This window comes from Talpa europaea, assembly GCF_964194135.1.
Source record: "Talpa europaea genome assembly, chromosome: 3".
In the NCBI taxonomy this organism is placed as follows: domain Eukaryota; kingdom Metazoa; phylum Chordata; class Mammalia; order Eulipotyphla; family Talpidae; genus Talpa; species Talpa europaea.
In genome coordinates this window covers 102,646,088-102,672,546 of record NC_140069.1, presented here as the reverse complement: position 1 = coordinate 102,672,546, position 26,459 = coordinate 102,646,088, and the positions used below count along the sequence as shown (strand labels likewise).

The window sequence follows — 26,459 nt, the reverse complement described above, 5'->3', positions numbered from 1 at the left end:
GTATTTGGTCAAAGTCTAAACATTTTTTTGATAAAATATATTTCATATTAATGATGATTCCATTTTTCAAATATATGTAAATTTCAATTTTAAGCCTCCACATATAAAATTCCAGTTTACCTTTGAATGGAACAAGCTAGTCAAGCTTATTTCAGTTGTGGGAGTCATTCTTGCCTATTGTAAAAACAGATGTGACCCAGCCTGGGTGATGTCTACAGACGGTACAGCTCACAGTCACCTGCACTCAGGTATGGAGCCAATCACCACACAGGCAAGGCAGCAAAGCACCAAACTCATTAACCCCACTGGACAAAATACCAAGGTTTGCTTTGTTAACAGGCTACTTAGAAGGAAATTCATTTTACTTGAAAGGAACCTTTAATGTCTTTCCAAAAAAGAAAAAATGTAGGTACTTAAACACAGATGGAAACCACTATACTATTATACCCCATGACTTCAAACCTCAGTACACTGTTTTACCACGAGAAGCCTCCGCCTTCACAGCACCAATCGATTAAAGAGAAAAGGTTGAGATCATCAGATTTACACCGACATGCCTGGAAGATATACAAGACTCCCACAAGCTCTATGGCCTCTGCTGCTGCTGTTTTGTTTTTTAAACCCAAAACTGTGATGACTTTTAATCAGGCATGTGTGTGCATGTTAAAAACAGCCTCCCCCAGACGCTATGTTTAGTCAAGTGTTGTAAAAGAGGTATTCCGCACCCTAAACTATTAGAACCAGAGGCGGGCAGGTCCAAGAAAATGAACGTTTTAAATAATTTCATGTTAGCGTCACAAAGGGTTTCCCCCATTAGTATTTGTTGGCTAAATGATGACAGCACGATTTCCAGTTATTATAGCTCTTGTTTCTGTGAACTGTCTTGAGTATTATGCTCATTAAAACTTCCTCTCTGAAACAAAGTAACCCATAAAAGATTCCCACTTTTGTATCACTTTAAAAATTCACTGTCATTAGGTTCATCAAAGTGTTTGATTACAATTTTTCAGTAAATTATACAGTGGGATCCTTTTTTTTTAAGGAATAAAAAGATTAAGAAAGTAAAGAAGGATTTATCATTAAAAAATTTCATACTGGTTTATTTTTCTATTAAATTTATCTATGGCTTGAAAGTTTAAGTGGCACTTGGACTTAAGATGTTTTCATGATTTAACAAGTTGCCATATGATTATAAAGAGAGAAGGTAAATGCCTCTCATTTCATATGTGGGACAGATTATAAACATTTCAAAGAAATCAATAATTTATGTCTTTCACCCCGTTTATATTTTCTAGACTTTAAAAGTGGCTTTGGAATTAGCATGTTTTCAAACAACCGAACATGCAAGTAATATTTATACCTAAAGATGAACCAGTTGCTACATGTGTAGGTAACCTGGTAAATAGCAGAACACTTAAAGGCTTCTTGCTCTCCCCATCCCAAACTAAGTGATTGATTATCCTCTCCTGCCCTTGGATTTGCACTTGTGCAGCTTAATGACTAGAGATTAAAACTCATGCTTTATAAGCAAAACCGTTCACTTACAGACACTTAAAGGTACATAAAAAGTGCAGACTGCATTTCTTCTCTGCCATGCTTTCCCTCAAAACATACCCTTAATACATTCAGAGTTCTCTACATTCACATAAGCGAATGTTAGTTCCCCAACATAAACTCAAGAGAGAACAGTCAGCCACAAAATGGACTCTAAATTCAAAATGGTAAAGGCTACCGACACAACTCCATAGAAATCCACTGAAACGGGAGTAAAATTCAGTTATTTCTGAGCAAAGGTCATCCCAGATATTTTGTGGTTGTTAAAAAGGTATTTCATTTTAATTTGGATGCTGGGAGTCAGGCGTCCTGTTTCTTCGAAGTGGTAATGCAAAATGCTAACCCAGGAGCACCGACCCCACCTTGCAGACCCAGAGGCTCCCTTTGCTGCTTAGGTGGGAGCCTTCAGAAGTTTACTGCTGACTGACACCCATTTGGGGGTGGTCCGCCTCTGGCTCCTCTTCTTCAACATCTGCACTGTATTCTTCAAAGGCGTCATCATCTGCATCAGGAAGTCCCAGTAGCTACAGCAGAGAGAAGAGAAACTGTGAGATGAGCATCGGGGCTGCGGGCAAGAAGATGGTCCAGGAATCTACCTGATGCTGAAGTCCTAACAGGACTCCGTGTGGCAGCTATGGATTTCCCACGGGGTTTAACTACCCCCAACCATTATAAAGTTATAACCAGAGGCCTAGGTTTTATTGGGAAGACTGATGATTCTCTGCTTTTAAGTCTAAACAAAACACCATGTGCCTCGCACTGAGGCACAAAGGTATAATCTCTATGCACATGCACGTGTGGAAAGCTAGCAGCACCGCAATGGGTAGTTCTGGATCTATTCCCTTTTGCATTTCCCCCTTACTACTGTTTATCGCATACATATAAAGAGAAATGACTAAAGTCTTCAACAACAAAATAGTTAAATTATGGTATATCTGTAAGACGAAGTCTTATATAGACACTAAAAATAGTAATTTTGAATAATTTAATGTTATAAAAAATATGCTCCTAAGAGAAAAAAGAGCATAATAAAAATTGCATTTTCATTAGGATTCAGATTTCCTTAAAATTTATACACATAGGCATAAAAGAAGACTTCAATGAAATACATCCAAATGCTGAGTATTTTTTATACAGTGGGATTATGGGTAAACTTTTCCCTTTTTAATCTTTTTGTGTTTTCTGAATGCTGTATAATTATCACCAAGGAAATTCACAGTAAACATTTTCTCAAAGCACTGACTGGTCTTTGGTTAGAAACTCTTGCAGTGCCATTCACAAGGCCTGATCAATATGAACAAAAAGCTCTCATGCTGGCAGGGAGCCATGACCTTGGGTGCTCCTGGGCCTTGCCCGCCATCTCCCTGCTTCCATCCCATAGTGCCACTGTGAGATGGATAATCTGCCTGTGGCCAGAGGACTTTCTCAGAGGGTGGCCCTTTGTGTTTGATCACTATCAGGCAACCTCACTGTATGGTCCTATGACCCAAACACTATGCCCCCAAACTGAGTTGAGACCCTAAAATAATATGCACCATTCTGTTGCCTTTGCATAGTCTCCCTAGTGGCCTGCTGACCCTTTCCCCTTCTTGCCACTCCCCTTCTAAATGCTTCATTGAGGAGAGGCTAGGAAGAGTCCTGATCAAGCAGAGCCTTTCCTCTAAAGATCCCCAAATGCAACTCTTGTAGGTCTTGCTGAATCCTAGACAAAATCACCTGCTACACACCTGGGGTCATTCTATGTATGTGGCCTGCCAAAGGGAACGTGGCAGGCAACCTCAGTCCTCCAACAGCCCCCCTACACCCAACCCCCAGCCCCCACAGAGCTCAGAGTGACAGCGATCTCAAAGAGACATTGTTGGCATGGAGGGGAGGGGCAGGGACAGCTCATCTCGGCTTGTCTGGATTGGGTGTAACAATCGGTACACGCTTGGGAGAAGGGAGAAGCCCCATTCCTCCAGCATGTCTTCCTTCCAGGTTCTAGTGAGTGGAATAAAAGATAATATTTTATTTATTTATTTTAATAAAAGATAATATTTTAAACTACAGTAAACATTAATGCGCCAAGACTCAAGATCATTAAGAATAACCTTTGCTTCTCCAAGATTTAATTTAAATGAGACAGATTTTATATCCAAATACTCACACTGAAGCAGTATCATAAAGCCTAAGATTTTTTAAGAAATTATTTCTAACTTTTCTCCTTGTCGGACACTTATTCTATGACTATCATTATTTATTCTGAATTAGAGAAATATCAATGTGTAGGGATTTGTTATAAAATTACTTTTTTTTTTTTTTATAGAGGCATGTTTTTATTTATTTATTATATTTGTTTGTTTGTTTTGTTTATACATGCGCTGGGTACAGTCAGAAGCGCGGGAGGGTGAGAGAATTCACCAGAGCCAGAGTGGGGAGCAGAGCAGGCAGAGGGACTGAAGTACACTGCTGAGGGGAGCAGCGGGTGGCAGGAGAGGTCTGCGCACCATGTGGGATCCTCCTCCGGTGGCCGGGGAGCAGCCGGGGATCGAACCGGCGCCGCAGAGGCCGCAGGCAGCTTCGCAACCCAGCGCTCAACCGCTGCGCCACCGGGGAGGCCCTATAAAATTACTTTTAAAGAAAAATACCTCATTCATATATACTGAATAGTTGTATTTTTGGCTATCATTATTAGTCTAATAAATGACTTTTTTCATTTCAAAAAAAGATAACATTTGCCTCTAAAGAGAGAGAAAGATGGCTACAACAAACACAGATGACTAATTTTGGTGTTCAATTTTTATTTGAAGAGCTGCTTGATGACACACAGCAAGATCAAAGTGTCAAACGAGGGGTTAATATTTCATAGCTAATAAAATGTAAATAATGCTACCAGAAACTCCAAAATGCCAAAAGAAAATATATTAATTCAACAATAAATTTAACTCCTTGTTGCATTTAGGGGATATCCTTTAAAAATGAACAACCAATAAGTTCCCTCTCATTTAACAAATCTGACAGGCAGGGGTTGCCCGGGGTTCCGGGTTCAGGACAGTTCTGAGGTTCAGTGGGAAAGAGCATGGTCAGTGCCAATGGCTACCTTGGATAGAGATCACGGCCAAGCCATGCAGCTACATATTTACTATTCTGTCCTAAAGAGATGTACCACTGATTATAATTCTTTGTAATACACTTCGGTGATTGACCCTGACCCCTACACCTTCCCTTTCCTCAGCTCAGGATTACTTGTGGAAAAGACTCGGCAAGTTAAGCAAGACACTATTAGCAGCTCCCTTTCCGTCCTCTCTCTCCTCTTCCTAGAGCCCCTCCTAGAAGGTGCCTACCTTACCTGACATGCCAAAGCACAAAGTTTTCGGTCTAGAGCATCAGCCACATAAGTGGTCCAGCCACACAGGAGGCCCTTTTCTCTGGTGGGAAGTATCTGGATGCTCTTTCAAAAGCCGCTCATCCTCTGCCCTTACAGAATGGACAAAGGAGAAGCAGTTCTCACTGGACTTCTGAACTTTTTTTTTTTTTTAAGATTTATTTATTTATTTATGCAAGCACACATTCCAAGTTAATGTAAATCTTTTTTTTTTTTTTAAGATTTTTTATTTATTTATACAAGCATTGGGTACAGTCAGAAGCGCGGGAGGGTGAGAGAATTCACCAGAGCCAGAGCGGGGAGCAGAGCAGGCAGAAGGACCGAAGTACACTGCTGAGGGGAGCAGCGGGCGGCAGGAGAGGTCTGTGCGCCATGTGGGACCCTCCTCCGTTGGCCGGGGAGCAGCTGGGGATCGAGCCGGCGCTGCAGAGGCTGCGGGCAGCTTCGCAACCCAGCGCTCAACCGCTGCGCCACCAGGGAGGCCCAGGACTTCTGAACTTTTAAGGCACCTAAGCTCGGGTTCACTGAGAGGCTGTGTGGAGAAGGCGAGGCAAAAGGCCTCCGGAAGCCAAGGCCCTAGATGGATCTCTGCCAAGTCAGTGCCTCTGCTGAGTCTCTGTACAGAGGGAACCATGACGCCGACTCTACCTCAAGAGTAACTGGGGATTAAATGAGAGCGCAAATATGGCCATGGCCTGCAAATCATACAGCTCTACATGAGTGCACCTAGTTAAGCTGTATTATCTTGATTTTCACTTTAAAGCAACCTATGAAGCTGTCTGCAGCCACTGCAGCACAAGTTCCATCCCTGGCCAGGGAGCTACCCACGTGGTGCCACAGACATCTCCTGTCTCGCCGCTGCTCCCTTCAGCAGTGTATTTCAGTAGATCTGCCTGTTCTGCTCCCCACTGTGTCTCTGGTGAATCCTCTCACCCCCTGCATCTCTGGCCTACACCCCAGTTTTGTATGCATAAATATTAAAAAATACAATGCAATAGTCTTCCCCTGATCCTTATATATTCCAAGACTCCAAGTGGATGGCTGAAACTGCAGACAGTACAGAACTCTTATATACTATGTTTTCTCCTGTATATACATTCCTATGATGTTTAATTCATAAATTAGGCATAGTTAGAGGTTAACAACAATAATAAACTAAAGCAATTACAACAATATACTAAGAGTTACATGAACGCAGTCTCTCCCTCACTTTCAAAATATCTTCTTTCATGGAATATTTTCAGACTGTGGTTGACAGTGGGAAACTGAAACTACAAAAAGCAAAACTTTGGATAAGGAGGGGACCATCATATGCAATAGGGGACCATCATATGCAATGTTAATGTCTACATTTATGAGTGTGTACAATTTGGAAGTGCAGAGATGAGAAGCGCTAGAGCTAACTGTATGTAACATACAGATTTGCAACAATCTAGCAGTCCCACTTCTGTCTCCACTGCCATCTAAGATGACTAAGTTTAATTTAGCGTCTGGATCCAAATTTTAACAGTCAATAAGACATATCAGCGACAAGAGTAGATAGAGACTGGTAAGAATCCTGGAGTCCTTGCTTTTATGGCACCCACATCTTTAAAGGAAAAGGCGACAAGCAAAAAAAAAAAAAAAGCCTGCTTACATTGAAATTATTTCTGATCATTATAATCATTCATTCCTATTTCAGTAAATTTTTTTCAATTGACCGAGAAATAAATCTTAATGCTCAGTCTGCTCAACATTATGGGCATTTCCAGGGTCTTGCTGTCCATAAAGCTCCTTTTGAACAACCTGTGATCACATAAAAAGGCTAGAACTCCCCCATCCAAGCAGGGTTGTACTTGAAAGGGAACGATGCCAAGCCTTGAGAGTTAAAATTCTTCAGACCCAAGAGAGTATTGATTATTTGTAATGCTGTCCCTGGAGGTGGCAGGCACTCAGCACCGCAGGCTGGAGTGTCTTTACAAAAGAGAGGAGGTGTGTGTGCCTTGGAGAGCACGGTCAATCAGCAAGGGTTTTGGTGCTTCCAGCAAGTGCCCTGTGGCCCTGGTCAAGCTCCCCCAGAGGATCCTTGGAAGTACCAATTTTTAAATCTTGCTGTATATATGATTCACGCAGGGATCTACCTAAAATATAGATTCTGATTCAGTGGGTGACAGGTGGAACAGAGATTCTGTACTTCTAATAAGCCTGCAGGTAATGGGGATCCTTCTGATCCAGGAACCACACTCTGAGTATAGAGATTCTAAAGCATTGGGAGACTTTGAAGCCATTTCTCTCAGTGACCCAAGATACTGGTAGTATAGAAACTCCTGGTCACTCTGTCCTGTTGATACTAGAGAAAAAAGAGATAGGGGGGGTAGGATAGCTTTAAAACCCAGGGGTCTGAGTAGTAGGAGACCTCTTACTTTTAGGGGCTACTGCATTTTCCAAAAAAGACAAGGGTTTGAATGTGTCATAATATGAACGACAAAAAAAAAAAAAAATCAACTTAAATTGTGAGCATTCGATGTCTTATTAAAAACCACATGTGGGGTCTCCCTGGTGGTACAGGGGCTTAGTGTTGGGTTGCAAAGCTGCCTGCAGCCTCTGCAGTATCAGTTTGATCCCCGGCCGCCAGGCGAGGGTTCCACATGGCGCGCAGACCTCCTCTGCTGCCCGCTGCTCCCCTCAGCAGTGTACTTCGTCAGTCTGCCTGTTTTGTTCCCTGTTCTGGCTCTGGTGAATTCTCTCACCCTCCCATGCTTCTGACTGTACCCAGTGCTTGTATAAATAAATAAATAAATCTTTAAAAAAAAAAAAAACAAAAACAAAACAAAAGCCACATGTGTGTCTAATGTTTTCTGATCAGACTACCCAAATCATGGGGACAGCTTCTCACAGCTGGCTTCCTTCTCTTCCTTCAGGCATTGATCATACTCTTCAGAGTAGACACAAGAACTGGACTTTTTCTGGGTCACCAAAAGCTTTTCCTATGGGATTTAATCCCTGCTACTCAGCTGTTAGTCACAATGGAAAGATATCATTCTTGTTCATGCTCTTCAGCTAGAATGAGGGGAGTTTTCCTGGTAGAAGTGTTTTTGTTTCTTGAGAGAAGAAACATGGGGTCACAAAGCGCACCAGGGAAAGATCAGGATCAATCTGAGTGAGAAAATATGGGGACCAATCCAGATAGGGTCATCAAAGCAACATTAACCAAAACAGCACACAAGCTGACAGAAACTGGTGCCCACGACCCTGCTAGACACAGTGACGGTGAGAGGAAGGAGAGTAACATCTAGGAAAATGAAACTGAGAAGATTATTTCAGGGTGAAGACAAGGTTTGGGTTTGTAGCTACACAGGAAATGTTAGGCTCTCTTCTGAATTTTTTTTTTTAACCAGTAATAAGTCTATCAGTCATTACTTAAGCTATTAAAACATTGAAGGGAAAAAATGACCACCATGGTTTGGACCTATAACCACTACTTTATTAGCTAGTTCAATCATGTGAAGACCAGCAACTGTCATGCTGAGGGTCACTTAAACAAGAAAAATGTAAGATTCCAACAATTCTCCATTTCATATTTATCAAAGTCACTGGTGGGCGTCTCTGATGCCATTATTGACCGCACTCCACAGATAAACCCACCTGCCCGCGGAGGGCAAGAACAGCCTGCTGGGCACTGCCAATTGCATACACACACCATTTACCTATGACATCCCAGAGGGAAGGGAAAAAAACTAGGTAAAAGTGAGGCAGCCACAGGAGTAAAGCAGAATGTGGGTCACTCTGGGAGTGAGGCTGCCTGGCTGCGTCCATAGTCACTCATCTACCCGGAAAGCATTTCCTGAGACCAGCCACCATACAGAAAGTGAGACGAACATCAGCAGGGCTTCAACAGTTCTGTGTTCTCAGTCTGATTTTGAAAGTTCCCCACAGATCCACAAGACTGGGAAGCAGGTATGACCCCATTTTAAGTTGGGGACACTGAAGTTGAGCAACCTGCCAGAAGCCACAGGATATAAGAGCCAGGCAGGCCAAGGCAGGCTGAGCCACCTCCCCTGCTAGGGTGAGGGCCTAGGGACTCTGAGCAAGGGGCTTGGATGGGTCTTTCTGGACTTTCTCCTTGACCGGTCCCCATTAAACACATCCAGCTCCTGCCATTTCTTCAAGTTTGGCCTCGTCAGAAGGCTGCAGCCTGCTAACATCTGATAGTCCTGGTGCTTCTCATACATTTTACAGAAAATAGTTTTTAAAAAATAGCTTCTGATTATAAGTGCCTTCTGTAAAATCACAGGAAATATGGAAAAGAAAAAACAAAAATCACCTATGATCCTGTCATCCAGAGTCTCTCTGGTCACATACCTCAAAGAGATCTTATAACACTGGCATCTAACATAGGGAGTGAAATGGATTAGTTACTCAATGAATGGTTTTTCTGCCAAATCCAATGTTGATTGAACTTTTGACTTACCCCAACAATATCTTTTAAAAAATCCCTTACTCTAGCCTGATGGTGTGTTAAGCATGTGTTATAGTCACTTGAGTGTTTTTCCCTTTTCACCAAAAATCCAAGGGTCCCACAAAACAGTATACTAAATGCTACTCACTTCTCAAGAGTATTTTCCCCCAGTGTTCTTACTCCACCCATATCAATGTCAACTTTATGCAGCGTTTATCCTTACACTAAGTACCCAACAAGAATTACATCATTTAATCTTCACAGCAACCCTAAAGTAACTATGTTTTCCTAAATTTACAAATGAAGAAACAGAGAGGTTAAGTAACTTGGTTAAGGTAACACAGCCAGCAAAGTGTAGAGCTGGGATCTGAATCGAGACAGCCTGCTCACAGAGTTAGGGTTCCCCATACTATAGTATTCTGATTCCACAAATTGGGTTAGGAGACCACAAACAGGTTCCCACAGTACATGCTCACAAATATCCTCTGAGAAAATATTTCCCCAAAGAACCAATGGGGCACAGTTAGCAGAGCAGGGATGGGGGCTCAGCCTCCTTCACTTATTCTGCATCGTATCTAGCCGAGCGCCTAGCCCACAATAACTGCATTGTCTTGCAGCAGGGGGTTTCTCTGTATGTTTTCCTGGCTGTCTATTCTACCAGGAAGTCAGTTCCTTGAGGGCAAGAACTGGGTGCTATGCCCTGCTATCACCCACCAAAACAGAGTTTTGGAAAGTAACAGATGATCCACGCATTCTGTTGAAATGTGCTGAAGAAGTAGAGGGAAAGAAGAGCCTTTAGAGGGTGAAAAAGAAAAAGTAAGTTTTTTTTGTCTTTTCAAATCTAACAGCAGATTGGGGGGAGGGACTTTGGTCATGCCATTGTTTCAGTGGGAAGAAGGCAAACAAGAGAAAGCACAGTACAAAGCTGGCACTGCCAAAGATACAGCGCATGAAGGGGCTGCTCAGCCTTGCCAGCAGCATGGCTGAGAAAAGGCCAAAGACAGATGCCACTCTTGGGTCCTTCATGCAGGAGAGCACAGGCCTCAGCTGAGTCAATGGACTCTGCTTAACTGAAGTCCCAAACACAGCAGAAAGCTGTCAACAGATAGGCCCTTATCTTTCTAGAGAGACTGCGGTGGTCAAGGGAAAACAAAGATTCAAAGCCAGGGACCGGATAGTTTCAAGATGAAGGCAAAAATATTCATCTTGCGGTTTTTCCAACTGTAAACAAAAAGCAGCTGCATAAACTGCTCAGCTCACCACAAATTTTCAGGGAAATGATGTGCTGTAGTTTACCTGCTTGATAATGTTGTAGCTTTTGGGTGTGTGTTTCTTCAACAAATACTTTCAACAACTGCAGTAAAACTCCTGTGTCTTATTTCTGAAACCAAAGCTCAAACAGATGAACAGCAGCCATGAGAAGAAACACACTCTTCAGAGGAGATGACAAAGGTGTTTGCCTGAGCCTAATACTCATGCTCATAGGGGCTGGGGCATATTCTGATTCAGAAACCCAAAGCCCATAAGCATTTCACCTTCACGAGCCCTGAGAAGTTGCCTCCCAGTTGCCTCTCCCCGCAGGACAAAAAACAAAACAACTAAAAACCCCACCAGAGGGCACCCAGCACACAAAAACTTCCCCCATCAGAGGGAGCGCAGGTCGAGGTAAAAGTCTCACCTTGGGAGCAAAATGGCTGCTCAGAACTTAAGGCTGCTTGAGAAATGAACCCTGGCTGCCTAATAACATTAAATCAAATCTGCGTGTCTCTTGAAGAAGCTTGAACAGAAAGGAAATACCCATTGGATCCAACTGCTTCCAGCTATGTATCTGGAGCCTTTGGAGTGCAGATTCTCTTCCTCCCCCTTTTTCATGTGACTGTCTGGTTCCCAAAATACAGCTACAGCCTCAGTAAAGAAAAAGAGCAAAATGAGTTCTGAAGGAAACTCACCTTCTCTAGTTAAGCCAATTCTGCAGGCATTTTGCTTGCCACCATAGCTGATGTCCACATTAAGAGTGCCAGGCGGCAGGCTAATGAAGACAATCCCTGCAAGCAAACCAGCTGCAAACAGACTATCATTTACTAATAGTTTTCTCTGGTTAAGATTTGGGGAAATCAGGGCCTCCCTGATGGCACAAGGGGTTAAGTCTCAGCACTATGAAGCTATTTGCAGCCACTGAGGCATGAGTTCAATTCCTGACCAGGGAGTTGACCCACATGGCACAGCAGACTTCTCCTGTCTCACCCGCTGCTCCCCTCATCAGTGTATTTCAGTAGATCTGCCTGTTCTGCTCCCCACTCTGTCTCTGGTGAATCCTTTCACCCCCTGCAGCTGTGGTCTATACCCCAGTTCTTGTATGCATAAATAAATACATATTTTTTTTAAAGATTTGGGGAAATCAAATTTTCAAACATTTCACCTACCTTGGTGTCTCTATTTGGATGTCTAATAGGCACTTCCAACATTGACATGTCCCAAACCGAGCTCCTGACAGTGTCTTCCCCCACTCTTCTTCCTGCAGTTCTTCCCGTTAGTAAATGAGATGCCTTTGCTGCACAGACAGGAACTTTGGAGTCATCTTTGTCTTCTCTCGCTCTCATACCCCACCTCCACCAGCAAGTCTGGTTGAATCTACTTGCACAGCATCTTCAGACTCCACTCCTTTGTTCTACCCCCACTGTGCTCACCCTGATCCAAGCCTCTGGGTCTCATGTGGGCATCAGCAACAGCCTCCAGGCTGTTCTCCCTTCCTCCCTTACAGCCCATTCTCAACTCGGTGTTAGGAGGGAGTCTTCCAAATGTAAAAGCAGATCCCCCTGTGTTCAAACCACCCAAAAGCACCCCAAAGCTTCAAAGAAAAAGCCCAAGTTCTTCTGTGACCTACAAGACCCCTTAAATTCCTTGCATTCATCACCAGCCCCCTACACCAACTCTATTTAGGTCACACTGGCCCCTGCTTATTTCCTTCTTATCACTAAGGCATCATATGCTGTACTGATTTCTTTTGTCTCTCTCTCTCTCTCACACACACACACACACACACATACACACACACACACAGAGTAAGTTCTGTGAGGTTAAGATTTTGTCTGTTTGACTCAAGTAATAGGAACAGAGCAGGAAGCACCACCAAGTGCCTAGTGGGTACTTGCTAAATAGATATTAAATGAATGGCAGCGGGAATGACAGTATTTTTTTTTTTTTCAATTTTTCTAGAGGCATGCCTTATTTATTTATTTATTTATTATTTGTTTGTTTGGTTTATACATGCACTGGGTACAGTCAGAAGTGCGGGAGGGTGAGAGAATTCACCAGAGCCAGAGCGGGGAGCAGAGCAGGCAGAAGGACCGAAGTACACTGCTGAGGGGAGCAGCGGGCGGCAGGAGAGGTCTGCGCACCATGTGGGACCCTCCTCCGGTGGCCGGGGAGCAGCCGGGGATCGAACCGGCTGCAGAGGCTGCAGGCAGCTTCGCAACCCAGCGCTCAACCGCTGCGCCACCGGGGAGGCCCGGGAATGACAGTATTTTTAAGCCAAACATCTCTTTTGAATGAACCAAGCTGACTTAGAAAATCAACAAACCGGAAAAATGAATTGTTTGGATGAATGAAACATCAGAAAGAGTGATAAGTCACTGAAATTCCATTTTGTATAACAGTAGGTTAAATAATTGCAAACAGCTCTTTCCATGATAACTAAAAATACTAGATGAAGTAAGAAAAAAAATGCCTTTTTAAATATACTGAAGACTTAAGACCTACAGTAGTAAATCTAACATCAAAGTTGCTTTTGTCCTGAAGGTATTAGCCAACCTAGAGGAAGCAGCTACAAATTTTACTGCAACCTTGGCCTACTCTAAGAGCTAAGGGAAACAAAGTCAAACTCAGGTCTTCCAAAGAAACAGACTGTGATAAGCCATCCCAACTATAAGCAGAGACCCCAAAAATCTACACCATTGCTATGATCTGAAAATTTGTGTGCCTCCTCAACCAAATTCACATGTTGAAATCCTAACCACTGAGGTGATGCTATTAGGAGTTAGGGCTTTTGAGAGGTGATTAAGTCCTAAGGGTAGCATCTGAATGAATGAGGACCTCAAGATAATCTCTTTCACCTGCCATGTGAGATGACAGTGAAAGATGACTGTCTGTCTAGGACGGGGGCTCTCACCAGACACCAAATCTTCAGGCACCATGACTTTGTATTTCCCAGGCTACAAAAGTGGGAGAAACAGATGTTTGTTGTTTATAAGGCTTCTAGTCTACAGTATGTTTTTAGAGTATCTGAATGGACAAAGACAGCTCTCCAGACAAGGATGAAGTGGAAGAAATCAGACCTGCAACTCTGGTTTTTCATCACTTGGAGAGTTCCAGTGACCACAAACCTTCAATTGTCAAAAGTGGTCTCAAACTGCTAGGGCCCCCAAGCCCAGGCAGAAGCTAATAAAAACCTTCTTAAGGTCTCCATTCATTCCTGTATTTAAATTTTCAAATACAATAACCAGCACATATAGATAATCCAACGCACAAAGAAACAAGATATACCACAGTGAGAATCAGTTGAAACAAAAGACAACAAGGCAGACTTACAAACCTTGACATACTGAAATATCAGACACGATCTACTATGCAACGAAGTCTACTATGCTCAGAGAAATGACTGACAAGTTTGAAATATTCAGCCAAGAAATAGATACTATTTTAAGATTAAAAAAAATAAATAGAAATCCTAGAACAAATCCCAATGAATATAGATAATCTTCAAAATAAGGGTAAGTGCTCATTTTACGTGTTTATCAGCAAGAATGAAAACAAACTGTTAGCCACAGACACACAGGTTCCTACATCCTAAGGGATGAGGAGGATGCAAGGATTCTACAAGAGAGTTCATTAAAAAGAGAATAGAACCATGCCCAATCTCATCTCTCTCCATTCCCACAGGCATGGAGGTGCATCCTTTTATAGGCTTTTGGCCAAATATACGCCTCTCTATTATAAGAGACCCTCCATAACACTCCCAAACATTTTGGTTTGGAACCAGTCTACTGGGTGAGCACAGGGATACTCAGTTGTCTCATAGTGGCTCTTCCCACCCTATCAGAGATTCTCAACTCAAGTGATGCTAGAAATAACCATCATCCCTGCAACAAACAGCTGTGTCACATCCTGTGGCCCCTCCCTTCCCGCCCTCAGCCTCCCTCCAGTAGCTGCTATCTCTCAGCCACAGGGCAGACAAGAGAAAAACAATTAGTCATCCCAGGTTTTGCCCACTTTCTCCACAATCCCTGTTATTCAAAACACAATCACTATAGAAAACAAGATGTCTTTAGAAGCCAAGCAGGCACCTACAGGTCTGAAAGACTTGAAGACTTTTTCCAAGACTTCGTGGAGCGTCTTCTTGCCGCAGGAGGAGATGTAATCCTGTGCTAGCTGCAAGAAAGGCAGGCAGTCCTCGCTCTCACTCCACACGTGCTACGTGCCCACGGGCCAGGAAAAGGAGAAAACAAAGACATACAGTATTACACTCAGTGTAAAACACAGAAAGCCAAGGATTTTTTTTTTTCAATTATGTGAATTTGAAGGAGGCCTCCATTCCAGAGTAAAGTTCATATATTCATTCTTGATTTGTTTGCACTGAAGGGGATCAGAAAATGCACACCCTACAGAAACCCCCATGCTCTTGGTCCATAATCTCACCTGTTCAGTTCCCCACCAGGTCTGCTCACACATAGTACAAGGGGCAGTGGGACCCATGATTTCCATTGTTTCCCCTCTGGTGCAGGGGAAGGAGGTTTTACAATAGGATGGAGGAGAAATCAAGAGCCTGCCTGAGCCTTAACTTTGCCTCAACTGTGGCTGAAGGATTAATTAAGCATAGTCTGTAACCACTAAGTTGGAACAAACCATTCTTTGCCCAGATTAGCCTGTGAGTGGGGTGATGATAAATTTACTTCAAAATGAAATGAACTGAGGCGAGAACACAGAAAAATCATTGGGAAACAAGGCTTTCTGCAAGGTCACTTCCCCTTAAAATGCTTTATGAGGATATCACACCCCAAACATCACCTCAATGTTAACATACCCCCAGAGGAGATTGGTTTTAGGTTTTGTGTTGTTGTTGTTTGCTATGTGAAGATACCTACTTTAGCACATCTTTAAGACTAGGCAAGTCTCTCCCATAAATGTTCACAGATATAGAATAAGCCCATGAAACAGTTTTGAGACTAGATGGAGAAGTCCGCTGCTCTGCATTTGAGCACGGGAGGGGCACTGGCCTAATGGGAGAGGAACCATCAGGGTATTTGTCTAGATTTGCTGTTCAGGAGGCTGATGAGTGACAGTTCAACACCGGTGAAAACTGTTGGAACTTGGAAGAAAGAAAGACACTTGGGAGATTACAGCAAGAAGCAGGGCTAGGCGGCAGGAGGCAGGTCTATGTAGAGGATGGTTCCTGGCCAGCACATAGTCACGCCCTTCTACTACAAATTAATTATTAATTATTAATTATTCGTATCACACCCGGAAGTGGTATGCCTGTCATTCAACAAGCACAGTATGTTTCTGTCATTCTCATTTTTGCAGAACATCCAGGAACTAGTCTATAAACTTAAAATACTGCTCATCCAGGAGAGAATAAGTAGGCGCTAATGTGCCATCTTTATGCCTCAATTATCTGTGTTTCACAAAGGTCCATTTCCCACACATGCCGCCCGTATGCCAACTGACTTCTAGAGCCGTTTCTGCCAGGTCCTAATAAAGATAACTTCTACACTGTTTAACTTTAGAGAACAGCTCAAACACGATTCCCCATTAATTAGTGACCTAAAGTTGTTGAGCTGCTGAAATGCCATTTATGTAATAGCCTCTTAAATTGCACAAATGTGTAATAGAACAAAGTACTTTTATGTCCATTCTCATACTTGATTCTTAATCAGAACAATAAAGTCCCACTTTCATAAAAGTTCTGCTCAGTTCCAGTGTATTGCAAATTATCCAAGTTAAAGACAGTATTAACATCTAAGAACACACAACAGGAAGCTTTAAGCCTGCCCTCAGACTTGTGAAGGTTAAACAAAAAGTAGGAAGTTTAATAAGTGTCTGGCTGGCACACACGGGTGTGCAACAATCCGTGAACATAAGTAGCCTCTTTTCCTTTTTTGTATTCGAGGGAGGATGGGGTTTGAGAGGTCGGGCTTTCCACTGGCCCCCAAGGCTAAGGTCACATGCTGAGCAAATCAAACACCCAGTGTGACTTTACTGAGAATACTGTTCCAATGTTAGGTTACACAGTTGGCCCTTGAACAGCATGGGCTGGGGTGGGGGAGAGAGTTGGGGCTAAAATCTGAGTATAACTTTTGACTCCCCCAAAATGTAGTTGTAGCCATCTCTTGGTATCTGCAGGGGGATTAGTTTTAGCACCCTCTCCTCAATTCACAGGTGTTCTAGTCCCTCAGAGCTGGGCTCCCTATCCAGAGTTGATTAAATGTATGAATGTGGAATCCTGGGATTGAAAAGAATTGAGTATCAGTGAACCCATCTTCTAATCTATTTTGTTCACAGGTCAACTTATAGTTCATGCAGAAGTAGGTAGACCTATGAAAAAGTTGTGTACCTGCCTTTTTTTTAAAGTGCATTTTGGGCCTCCACGGTGGCGCAGCAGTTGAGCGCTGGGTTGCGAAACTGCCCGCAGCCTCTGCAGCGCCGGTTCGATCCCCGGCTGCTCCCCGGCCACCGGAGGAGGTCCCACATGGCGCGCAGACCTCTCCTGCCACCTATTGCTCCCCTCAACAGTGTACTTCGGTCCTTCTGCGTGCTCTGCTCCCCGCTCTGGCTCTGGTGAATTCTCTCACCCTCCCGCGCTTCTGACTGTACCCAGTGCTTGTATAAATAAATAAATAAATAAATCTTTAAAAAAATATATAAATAAAAATAAAGTGCATTTTGGCTTTAGGGCCTCCCTGGTGGCACAGGGGGTTAAGCACAGCACTATGAAGCAAACCACAGCCTCTGCAGCATGAGTTCGATCCCCAGACAGGGAGCTACACACATGGTGCAGCAGACCTCTCCTGCCTCGCCCACTGCTCCTCTCAGCAGTGTATTTCAGTCAGTTTGCCTGTTCTGTTCCCCACTCTGTCTCTGGGAATCCTCTCACCTCCCACACCTGTGGCCTATACCCCAGCTCTTGTATGAATAAATAAAAACTCTTAAAAAAAAAAAAAGTGCATTTGGCCTTTAGATGACAAAGTGAACTCAGGAAAGTATGTCACTGAAACAGTAACAGAACTGGCGCGTATCCCCTACTGCTTGGCCATCAGACAGCTTCATCAGCCAAGTGTTTCCAGGGCATCTCTAACCTCATGAGAAGACTGTTCGTTACTCCACTTTCATTGTTGTTGATTTATGAATATATCTTGGAGAAGGAAGACTTAATACCCACTAAGGGCCTTCTGTCCAGTCTGCCTAAATTTCTTTCATTTGGCTGATTGACTCACCCTGTTTTTGTGGGTTCAAAACAACAATTTTAGCTGAATCCCCGCCCACATGATAGCATGAGGGAGCAGGGGGTTTGGAATCAGATAGACCCAGGTGCACAAGGCCACTTAGAGACATCACTTATTAAAAGCTAATTGTTTCACATCCATTGTTTCTCATAACAAGAAGTAGTCATATTTATTTGTTGAATCTACTTCCTTCCAAAATTAATCAAGACAGTAAGCAAAGATCTGTAAAATATGAGATGAGCTAAAAAAGAAATCTGTAGTTGGAAAAATAGAACAAAGGGAAAACACAACGGAAGGAAAATAAGATAAAACCAAATGAGATCAGGACAAACAACGCGGAATATGAGGGTCTGGCCACTGGCTGGGGTGGATCCCAGATGTTCTACGCAAAAAAAGCCCACACTCAGTGCCCTAGGCAGCGCCCACACATAAAATAAAGCAACAGCACGGGATGGGCAGGACTGCTCTCTCACAGGAAAAATAGTGGGCTTATTCCATTCCCCAAAAAGGGATGGGCCAGAGAAACATCTGGCAGCAGGATGAACGCTCCTGGAAACAGGATCTGGGGTCTTGTACAAAGACAAATGGGGACTGAAGACCCAAAGTCCTGCTCCACAGGGCGTGGCTCTATGACTTCAACTTGGAAAATATTTTAAGCATGTGTAACCAAACACCCACTTGAACCATGAAAAAAGTATAGCAGAGATCAGAGAACCTCTGGCTGTGAACAGTGTAACTGCCTGGCAAATAGAAATCTAGGTACAGAATGTAACAACCTCCCAATAGGGTAGAGTTAAACCAGATCACAGCCCTCGCCTGTTATAATAGGAGAAATGCCAAGGATAGGCTTCACAAAGAAGAGGAAGAAAGCGGTCCTCAGGTTCCAGAACACATCACATTTACCTGGAGGCTTAAGAAAACACTGTTGCTGGGTCTTATCCTCAGAGTTTCCACTGAGGAGGGGCTAGGAATTTGCATTTCCAACTAGCTCCCTGGAGACGCTCTTAAAGAAGGTTCTGAGGACACACTTAGAAAACCACAGGCTGACCAAAACTTTAACTGACTATGCATTTGGGGTGAGGGAGCACTTTATAAATGTCATGTCATCACTGACTAAAGTCACTGCCAAGTGCCGGACATCATGGGCTGCAGAATGACCCTGCTGTCCCTGCCCTGAGCAGCCTGCTCCTTTTCATAGATTTCTGTCTGTTAGGAGCTGAAGATCTCAGAGGAAACTTTGATTTTTAGAACATGCCATCTGTTTCCCTTCCTTCTGTTCTATTATTATCAAAGCCGGCCAACCTTAAGATAGTAGTACCACGCCATCTGCAAATAGGACAATGAGTGCCTTTCTGTTTTCTATAGTGGAGAGAACATTGAGCCTAACCAAAATGGTATGAGATCATTAAGGTATTAATCCTGCAAATATTTTTTGAGCACTGTCTGCTCCTATAGTTCTAACACTAGCAGAGATGGTGCTTGGCTGCCTGGTGCTTCGGCAGGACGGAGGTGACAGAGGAGTTAAAAACACCCATTTCTCCTCCTTGAACTCAGTTGTCTGAGACCAAGGGCCGCGGCCAGGGGTCTCACTCGCACTGCAGTACATGGGTTTCGGTTGTCATCAGTAGCAGGGAAGTCCATTTCCAGCTGGCACAATTTAATCCCAAACTGACAGCTGTCCTCCTGGTAGAGGATGAAAACTACAAGCCATCTCGTGCCACCCCACGTATTTCTGTCCACAATGGGAAAAGCATGGCTGGCCTGAGATTTCTATCAGCCAGTGATCCACTTTACCCCAAGAAGGAAACTGGAGTTCTGAGAGGGGAAGCAATTTGCCTGTGGTCATATGGGGAGCAAGGAGCAAGGCGAGGATGTCACCAGAGACATGCATGTCTTCCATCTGAGCCTCAGCTCAGCATTTATTAGTCAGAGAAAACGGTAATTCTCACAGGTGTTTGTAAAGCGGACAGGAGGTGACTGCACACTGCCCCTTACCTACAGGTGCCTGGTAAATGCTTATACCCATCTACCTGAATTCATACTTTTATGCTCCTCAGGATTACCACTCCATCAATAAAAAGGGCCCTGTTTTTTTTCCTCCGAAATATTCTATTAATAGATGAATAATGCAGCCATTCTGGGAAGCTTTCCAGTCTATCACTATTCCTCATTTAATGCTCACAATAATAATGTAACATTTGTATGATTAACCCCATTTAACAGAAGAGGAAACAGGACAGAGTTTTAATTTGATAAGAAAGTGCTTCTCTCCATGAGGGCGCATATTGAAACGATGCATCTCATTTAAACAAGTTATAGTCTTCTTTCAGCAAACTGGTAAGACTGTTATTTGGTCACATACTCAAGAGACATACCTAGATGGAAAACGGGGGAGAAATAGAGACATAGGCACACACACATAGTCCTTCTGTAAGTAAAATCTTTTTATTTAATGTGATAACTGCTATCTTTTTGTATTGGTGAGGCTTAAATTATAAAAAAGTTTAGATCCAAACAGGTTTTTGACAGGCTGGCAGAAAAGGCGGAACAATAAAGAAGTCTCTCTTCTCCCTCCCTGAGTCACAAGCGCCCAGACACCAGGAAGGAGCAGGGTGGAGACCTTTGTTTAGAGCTTTTTACCCTGTCCCAGGACAAGGAGGGCAAGAGCTGGTGCTGCCATATCCAGCAGAGCAGGTCACCCACACATGCATCCCTTGGTCTCTGGCACTTCAGTGGCTGCAATACCCCACTTCTCTGGACCTTCCAAGTGGGCAGAGAGGTAAGTTCCATTTCCTTCCCTGTCGCACCCCTTGAGTCAGGCCATCCTGACCCTGCACTTGCAGCACAGACAGAATCCCAGCAGCTTCATTTTATCCCAGGACTTGACCTCATGGGCAGCCCATGGAGAGACCGGAATGAAGGCAGCAGTTTGGGAAAGCACAGTGTGGACAGGATGGTCTGTGAGGTGAGGTAGGGAAGAGTGCATAAGGGACCGAGTTGCTGCCAAAGCAGAAGGAAAATAAAAAGTGCTTGCTCCTAGGCTTCGGGAGCTACTGCCAGGATCCTGCCCCTGGCACATTCTACATGATAGAAATGACAGTACCCTAGGCTTGGGTTCAAGTCCTGGCTCTGGAACTTCTTAGTGGAATAGGCCTAGAGGAGTCCCTTAAACTCACTGGCCTCCATTTGCTTGCCTATAAAAATGGAGATAGCAACACCCACCTCACAGAATTTGTGAGTCCCACAGTCTGAACTCGGACCTTGCTGTCATTCCTGTGAGGCTATGAGTTCAGTTTGGGCTATGGTTTAAATTGCTCTACTTATTCATTAGCTGTAGCTAAAAGTAAACCTCACTCTGCTTCAGTTTTCTCCCATAATTATAGAGAGTACCTTGCAAGATTACTAAGATTAAATATGCAAAATGCTTAGAACAGTGTCTGAGACATAATAAGTTGTACCTAAATGGTAGCTGTTACAAGTACTATTATTGTTCCTTGAAGTTGTCTTTCTTGAAATTTAACATCGTCTTCTACACTGGACTGTCACTCATTCATTCTCACCGTCATGGATAGAGCACCAATCACATGTCTGACATTGTTTCAAGTGCTGGGACACTTAGAATGAATAAGACAAGATTTCCGCTCTCATGGAGCTTATAGTCTGGTGGAAAAGGTAGAAAATAAACATGAGAACATTAAGAACTAATGAGCACTATAATAACAATAAAAGGGTTTGAAATAAGGTTTCTCCTTGGCCTGACTGGCATAAAGAAGTTAGCGTGTAAACATGTGGGAAAAGAATTTTCGGCAAAGGAACAACAAAGGCAAAAAGACTGTGAGGCAGGGATAAGCTTGGCATATCTGAAGACCAGAAAGGCCCTCATGCTGGAAGACCGTGAGCAAAAGGGAATTATGGCTCAGAATGAGGTCAGAAAGGGGGCAGGAGACAGATCTTATGGAGGCTTGAAGTCAGAGCTTAGTTTTGTTCTAAAAGGTGGCAGGAAGTCAATTTAGGAAAGATGGGGTGTGATAGGGATATGACCTGTGTATTTTAAACAGATCCAGAGTGATTGCTATATACAGACGGTTTGGGACGGAAATAGGGGTCATAAGCAAGAAGACAAATTAGGAGATAAGATGAAAAATGACGTGGCTTAATTAACCCAGTGTGATAGCATGGGGGTGGAAAAAACAGTTGGTACTGTGTATATTTTAGAGATAGCATTGACAGAATTTTGATGGACCGGATGCAGGAAATAGTAGAGTGGTTTTAAGGAGGTCTCTTAGATTTCTGGCTTAAATTAGATGGATAGCAGGGACACCGTGATAATAAGATGGATTAATGTCTACTGGATACCTAGTACAGTCATGCACTGTTCGCAAACAAGCCTGCCTTTAACATCATCAGTCCATTTTTAGGCTCTGTTCTCAAATATGCCTGCTAGGGAGGTATTAATATTATTTACAAATGACAAAATCATGCACAGCAGGATGAACTAATTCCTCCCCAAAACACACAGTTAGACATGGGGAGTTGGGTGCAAACCCAAAGGGCCCATCCCCAAAGTCTGTAGTCCTAATCACCATTCTATACTACCTCTTAGATGAGTGGAATGACCCCAGAAGCACAGACACCCTATTTGTATTGTAGGTAGTGCTGGCCTGCCGCACAGCAAGCCCTTAACAAGTTTGTTGAATGAATTAAGTGAAAACACCTTGTAAATTGAGAAACACTCCATAAATATTAACAAATCCTTCAGATTACAGGAACCCTGTTCATCTCAAATTTTTTCTAACACTTAACAGATCTTCCTAGGAAAAGGAAATGAACAGAGGTAGGACACTTACTTCATGGCTGAATTCCTTGAACTTAGAGGCAAACAGTAGCTTGACAACCTGGCCTGGAATGGCTTCAAAGGGAGGTTTAGGCTAAAGAAACTGGTGGCTGTATCTTGCCCATTATGGTGTCCAGAAACGTTGAGAATGCTCCAGTATTCCCAAGAAACTACTTTTTCTTCTATCTTCCTTTCTTACCTATTTTATTTAATTGTCAGTGAATGAATACTTCTCAAGCTTTTTACTCATACAGGTGGGAAAACATTTAAAATATGGTGGATTTGAAAAAGTCCAGTATGAATAGTCTTTCTGAATGATGATCTGATCTATATATTCAAGGCCAGAGAATAGCTCTGCAATTTCATGCACCCACTTCTCCCTAGAATAATTTCTTTGGGTATATCTCCAGAAGTCCCAGCAGGAAGGCTGTGTGGAATTTTCCCCATAAAATTCAAAACTGTGGGCTATTCTTGCACTGCTTCACATACTGAGGAGGAGGACAGGACAACGACAGACTAAGGAAGTGAGGGCTAGAAGAGACTTGTAATCAGACTTTAAGATCTTACAGTTAGCAGTTAGCGAACACTTTACACTATATCCCTGAGGCCTTCTCACACTTTTACAAAGGAGCAAATCCCTTTTTAATGAACCTCCACTCCTTCTATTAATGAATAACATTAATTTATTTATTTTAACTACAGCTAACAGTGTTCTGACATATATTTATAGCTTACTTGTTCCCCATTAAATACCTCTAAGGGAAACATTCTGATTAACCCTAAGGGAACAAATGGAGTTGTTTTTTTTTTTTTTAAATTTTTTAAAAAAGATTTATTTATTTATGCATACAAGAGCTGGGGCACAGGCCAGAGATGCGCAAGGTGAGCGGATTCACCAGAGACAGTGGGGAACAGAACAGGCAGAGTGAATGAAATACAGTGCTGAGGGGAGCAGCGGGCAAGACAGGAGAGGTCTGGTGCGCCATGTGGGCAGCTGTGGATTGCTTCACAGTGTGGTGCTTAATCCTTTGCACCACCAGGAAGGGCACCCCCCTCCTTTTTTTTTTTTTAAAGACAAGTTCTAAGCTCTGGGAAACCTTTGACTCAAATCTGTGGAGCCCTTGCTGGGGCGAGGCCTGTTGAGTGCTTTATCTACCCCCATTACCTAAGTGTTGGTATTAGACCCATTTAAGGGATGCATAAACTGAGTGATGAGGAAGGGATTTGACCAGAGTCTCACAGCCACAACTCAAATCTGGCTGTTACCCATGGTCATCCCTCTTCTAAAGAGTGAATGGATGGGACCCAGGAAGGTTCTGTGGGATGGGGTGGAGTTGATGGGAGGGGCATGCTTTATAGAGAAGCCATTCACAAGCCTTCACCTCTCCGAGGCTAAAAAAGGCGTTCTTGCAGTCCTTAAGTCCTTTCCTAACTTCCTGTGGGTGGCAGGGGCGCACATGGCAGGACTGGACCCAGCTTTGCCTCACCCCCACCTGAGGAGCCAGCGCCAAGCGGTGCCTGGGTGCCGCCCCACCTCAGTCCGCAGGGGTGGCAGCAGCGCCAGCTCCAGGCTCAAGCCAGCGACCACACAGTAACCCGAGCTCACAGTCGCCTCCATCTTACATTTGGGACCATTATATTTTCCCCGTTCTTACAAACAGTTCACAGAGCGCGACCCCCACCACAAAGCCCCTGCCCCTGCATCTCCTCCCTAAATCGCCACCGCCAAGATCCCAAGTGGGCGTAGGATGCAAAGTCGAAGATTTGGACCCGGCAGTTCCAGGTCCGGGTCCCTCAGAAAGACGGGCATGGGGTAGGGTGGGGTGGTTTGGATATGTGTTTGGGTAAGGGAGGGGGTTCCCTCTCATCTGGAAGAATCTAAGGGCTTTGGCAGGGCTGCAGCCACCACCTTGGCCGGACAGAACCCTCCGGGCCCCACAGACATCCTTCGCTGCTCACAGAGGAGCAATGGAAGCACCGGAGAAAAGGGGGATAGGCGTGCCAGTGTGAGTGTGTGTGTGTGTGTACGTGTGTGCGCGCGCGCACGCGCGTGCAATCATTTTTAAAATCCGGGGTGTGATTCCGCAAAGAAGGTCCAGGAGATGGGGCATCGCCAGTGTGGACAGAGGCTTTGTGTCCAAACAGGCAGCACAGGGAACAACGCTGGGGGCGGAGGTTCCTTCGGGCGGGGACGACTCAAGGAGTTGTGTCTGCGCTTTGGCAGGGGAACTGGATTCCTCAACCGGACGGGACGCCCGGGTGCAGGAAGCTCCAGGTTCCCGACTCCGGACCCGGGGAAGGGTCCGTGTACCCCAGCCCGGACCGGTGCGACACGGGAACACCCCCCGGGGATGCTCCAAGCCGAGCACCGCGCACTGGCTGCAGCCCAGCTCCTAGCATCCTAAGGGGGCCCCTGCCTGCCGCTCACCAGGTCCCACCCAGAGCGCCGACACCGCGACGCCGGGCGGGGGTACTTCCCCGGCGCAGCTCCGAGCAGCGGGTTACGCCCCCCACCCCCAACCTGGCATCCCACAGCCTCCCCAGCATGCGGGAGCGCGGGTGCAGGGAAGCGGCCGCGCATCCACACTCCCGTGCGCTGCAGCGGTCCCTCCCCCAGGCACTCACAAAATTGTCCCCGCAGCCGTTGTCCGGACACAGCACGTAGAAGGAAACGCCGGGGTCGGCGTAGAAATCCATCCTGCGCTCGGTCTCCTCGGTGGCGATGAGCTCGAAGGGCGTGTTGGAGCACCATTTCTCCGCAACGTCAGCCAGCTGCTGGAAATCCATCCTGGTCCGCCGCGCCCGCAGCTCGCTCAGCCTCCTCGCGCGCCGCCCGCCGCCCGCCCCCTCCGCCTCCCGCCCGCCCGCCGCCCTCCCCTCGCCTCCCGCGCCCCCCTTCCGGCGGGCCGCGCGCGGGCCTGCGGCTCTCGGGCAGGCGGCACGGCCGGGCAGCGCGGGCTCCCGTCGGCCCCGGCTCCTCCCGGCGGGGACTGTTTACATGCTGTGTGGAGCCGGCGGGCGGTGGCCAGGGACCGCGCGGCGCCGCGCCCGGCCCCTCCCCGCCCCGCCTTCCCGCCCGCCCCCTTTCGGGCCGCCGGGGAGGCTGGCGCCGCCGGGCGGGGAAAAGGCTGCGGCGGGGCGGGGCGAGGCGGGGCGGGGCGCGCGGGAGGGGCCGGCGCTCGGCGGGCGCCTCGGTGGCCTCCCGGCTTTTTCAGAAACCCACGCGGAGCATCCCCCGGTCCTGGCGGGCCCGGAGCCGCCCCGGCCCGTGACGTCACGGCCCCCAGCCAATCACGGGAGCGCGAGCCGAGTGTCGAGGCCTGCGCGCCCGGTGACGTCACGGCGCCGGGCCGAAATCCGAGACGCGGCGGGCTACCCTGAAATCCGCAAACTCCGCCGGAGCGTGGGTTAGCGCGCGCCCGGAGTTGGGGTGGCCGGGGAGCGGCTTCCTGAAGGCGCCCTAAACGCGGGGGCGCCCACGGGATTGCAGATAACTTGGACCTTGTCTGAGTTGGCAGTGGGAGAACTGAGAAAATCTAGGAGAAAGGGTTTTTCTTTTTCCGAAACCAAAGTCTTGTCCACCGATTGATGTAAAGAAATGTTTCCCCTAAATACAGTTAGTGGACACCGGTATAAATATCCACTTGGAAGGGAAGATAAAAAGCTTTGAGGGATTTTTTTTGTGTGTGTTAACTGTAAGGCTATACTGTAAAGTAGAAACACGCCTTGTAAGACTAGCTTTAATATTATTTAGTTTTAGTTCAAATTGCA

General features: G+C 45.2%; 1 protein-coding gene across 1 annotated transcript; it reads right to left on the bottom strand.

The window, feature by feature from the left end:
- Nucleotides 1-1,967: 1,967 nt before the first annotated feature.
- Nucleotides 1,968-25,475, bottom strand: MTURN (maturin, neural progenitor differentiation regulator homolog; the record flags this gene model as incomplete). The annotated part of the gene is made up of 3 exons (XM_084229315.1): nt 1,968-2,078; nt 14,703-14,825; nt 25,314-25,475. The coding sequence occupies 3 exons, from the start codon at nt 25,473-25,475 to the stop codon at nt 1,968-1,970; spliced, it is 396 nt and encodes a 131-aa protein (XP_084085441.1).
- Between the last annotated feature and the right edge of the window lie 984 nt (nt 25,476-26,459).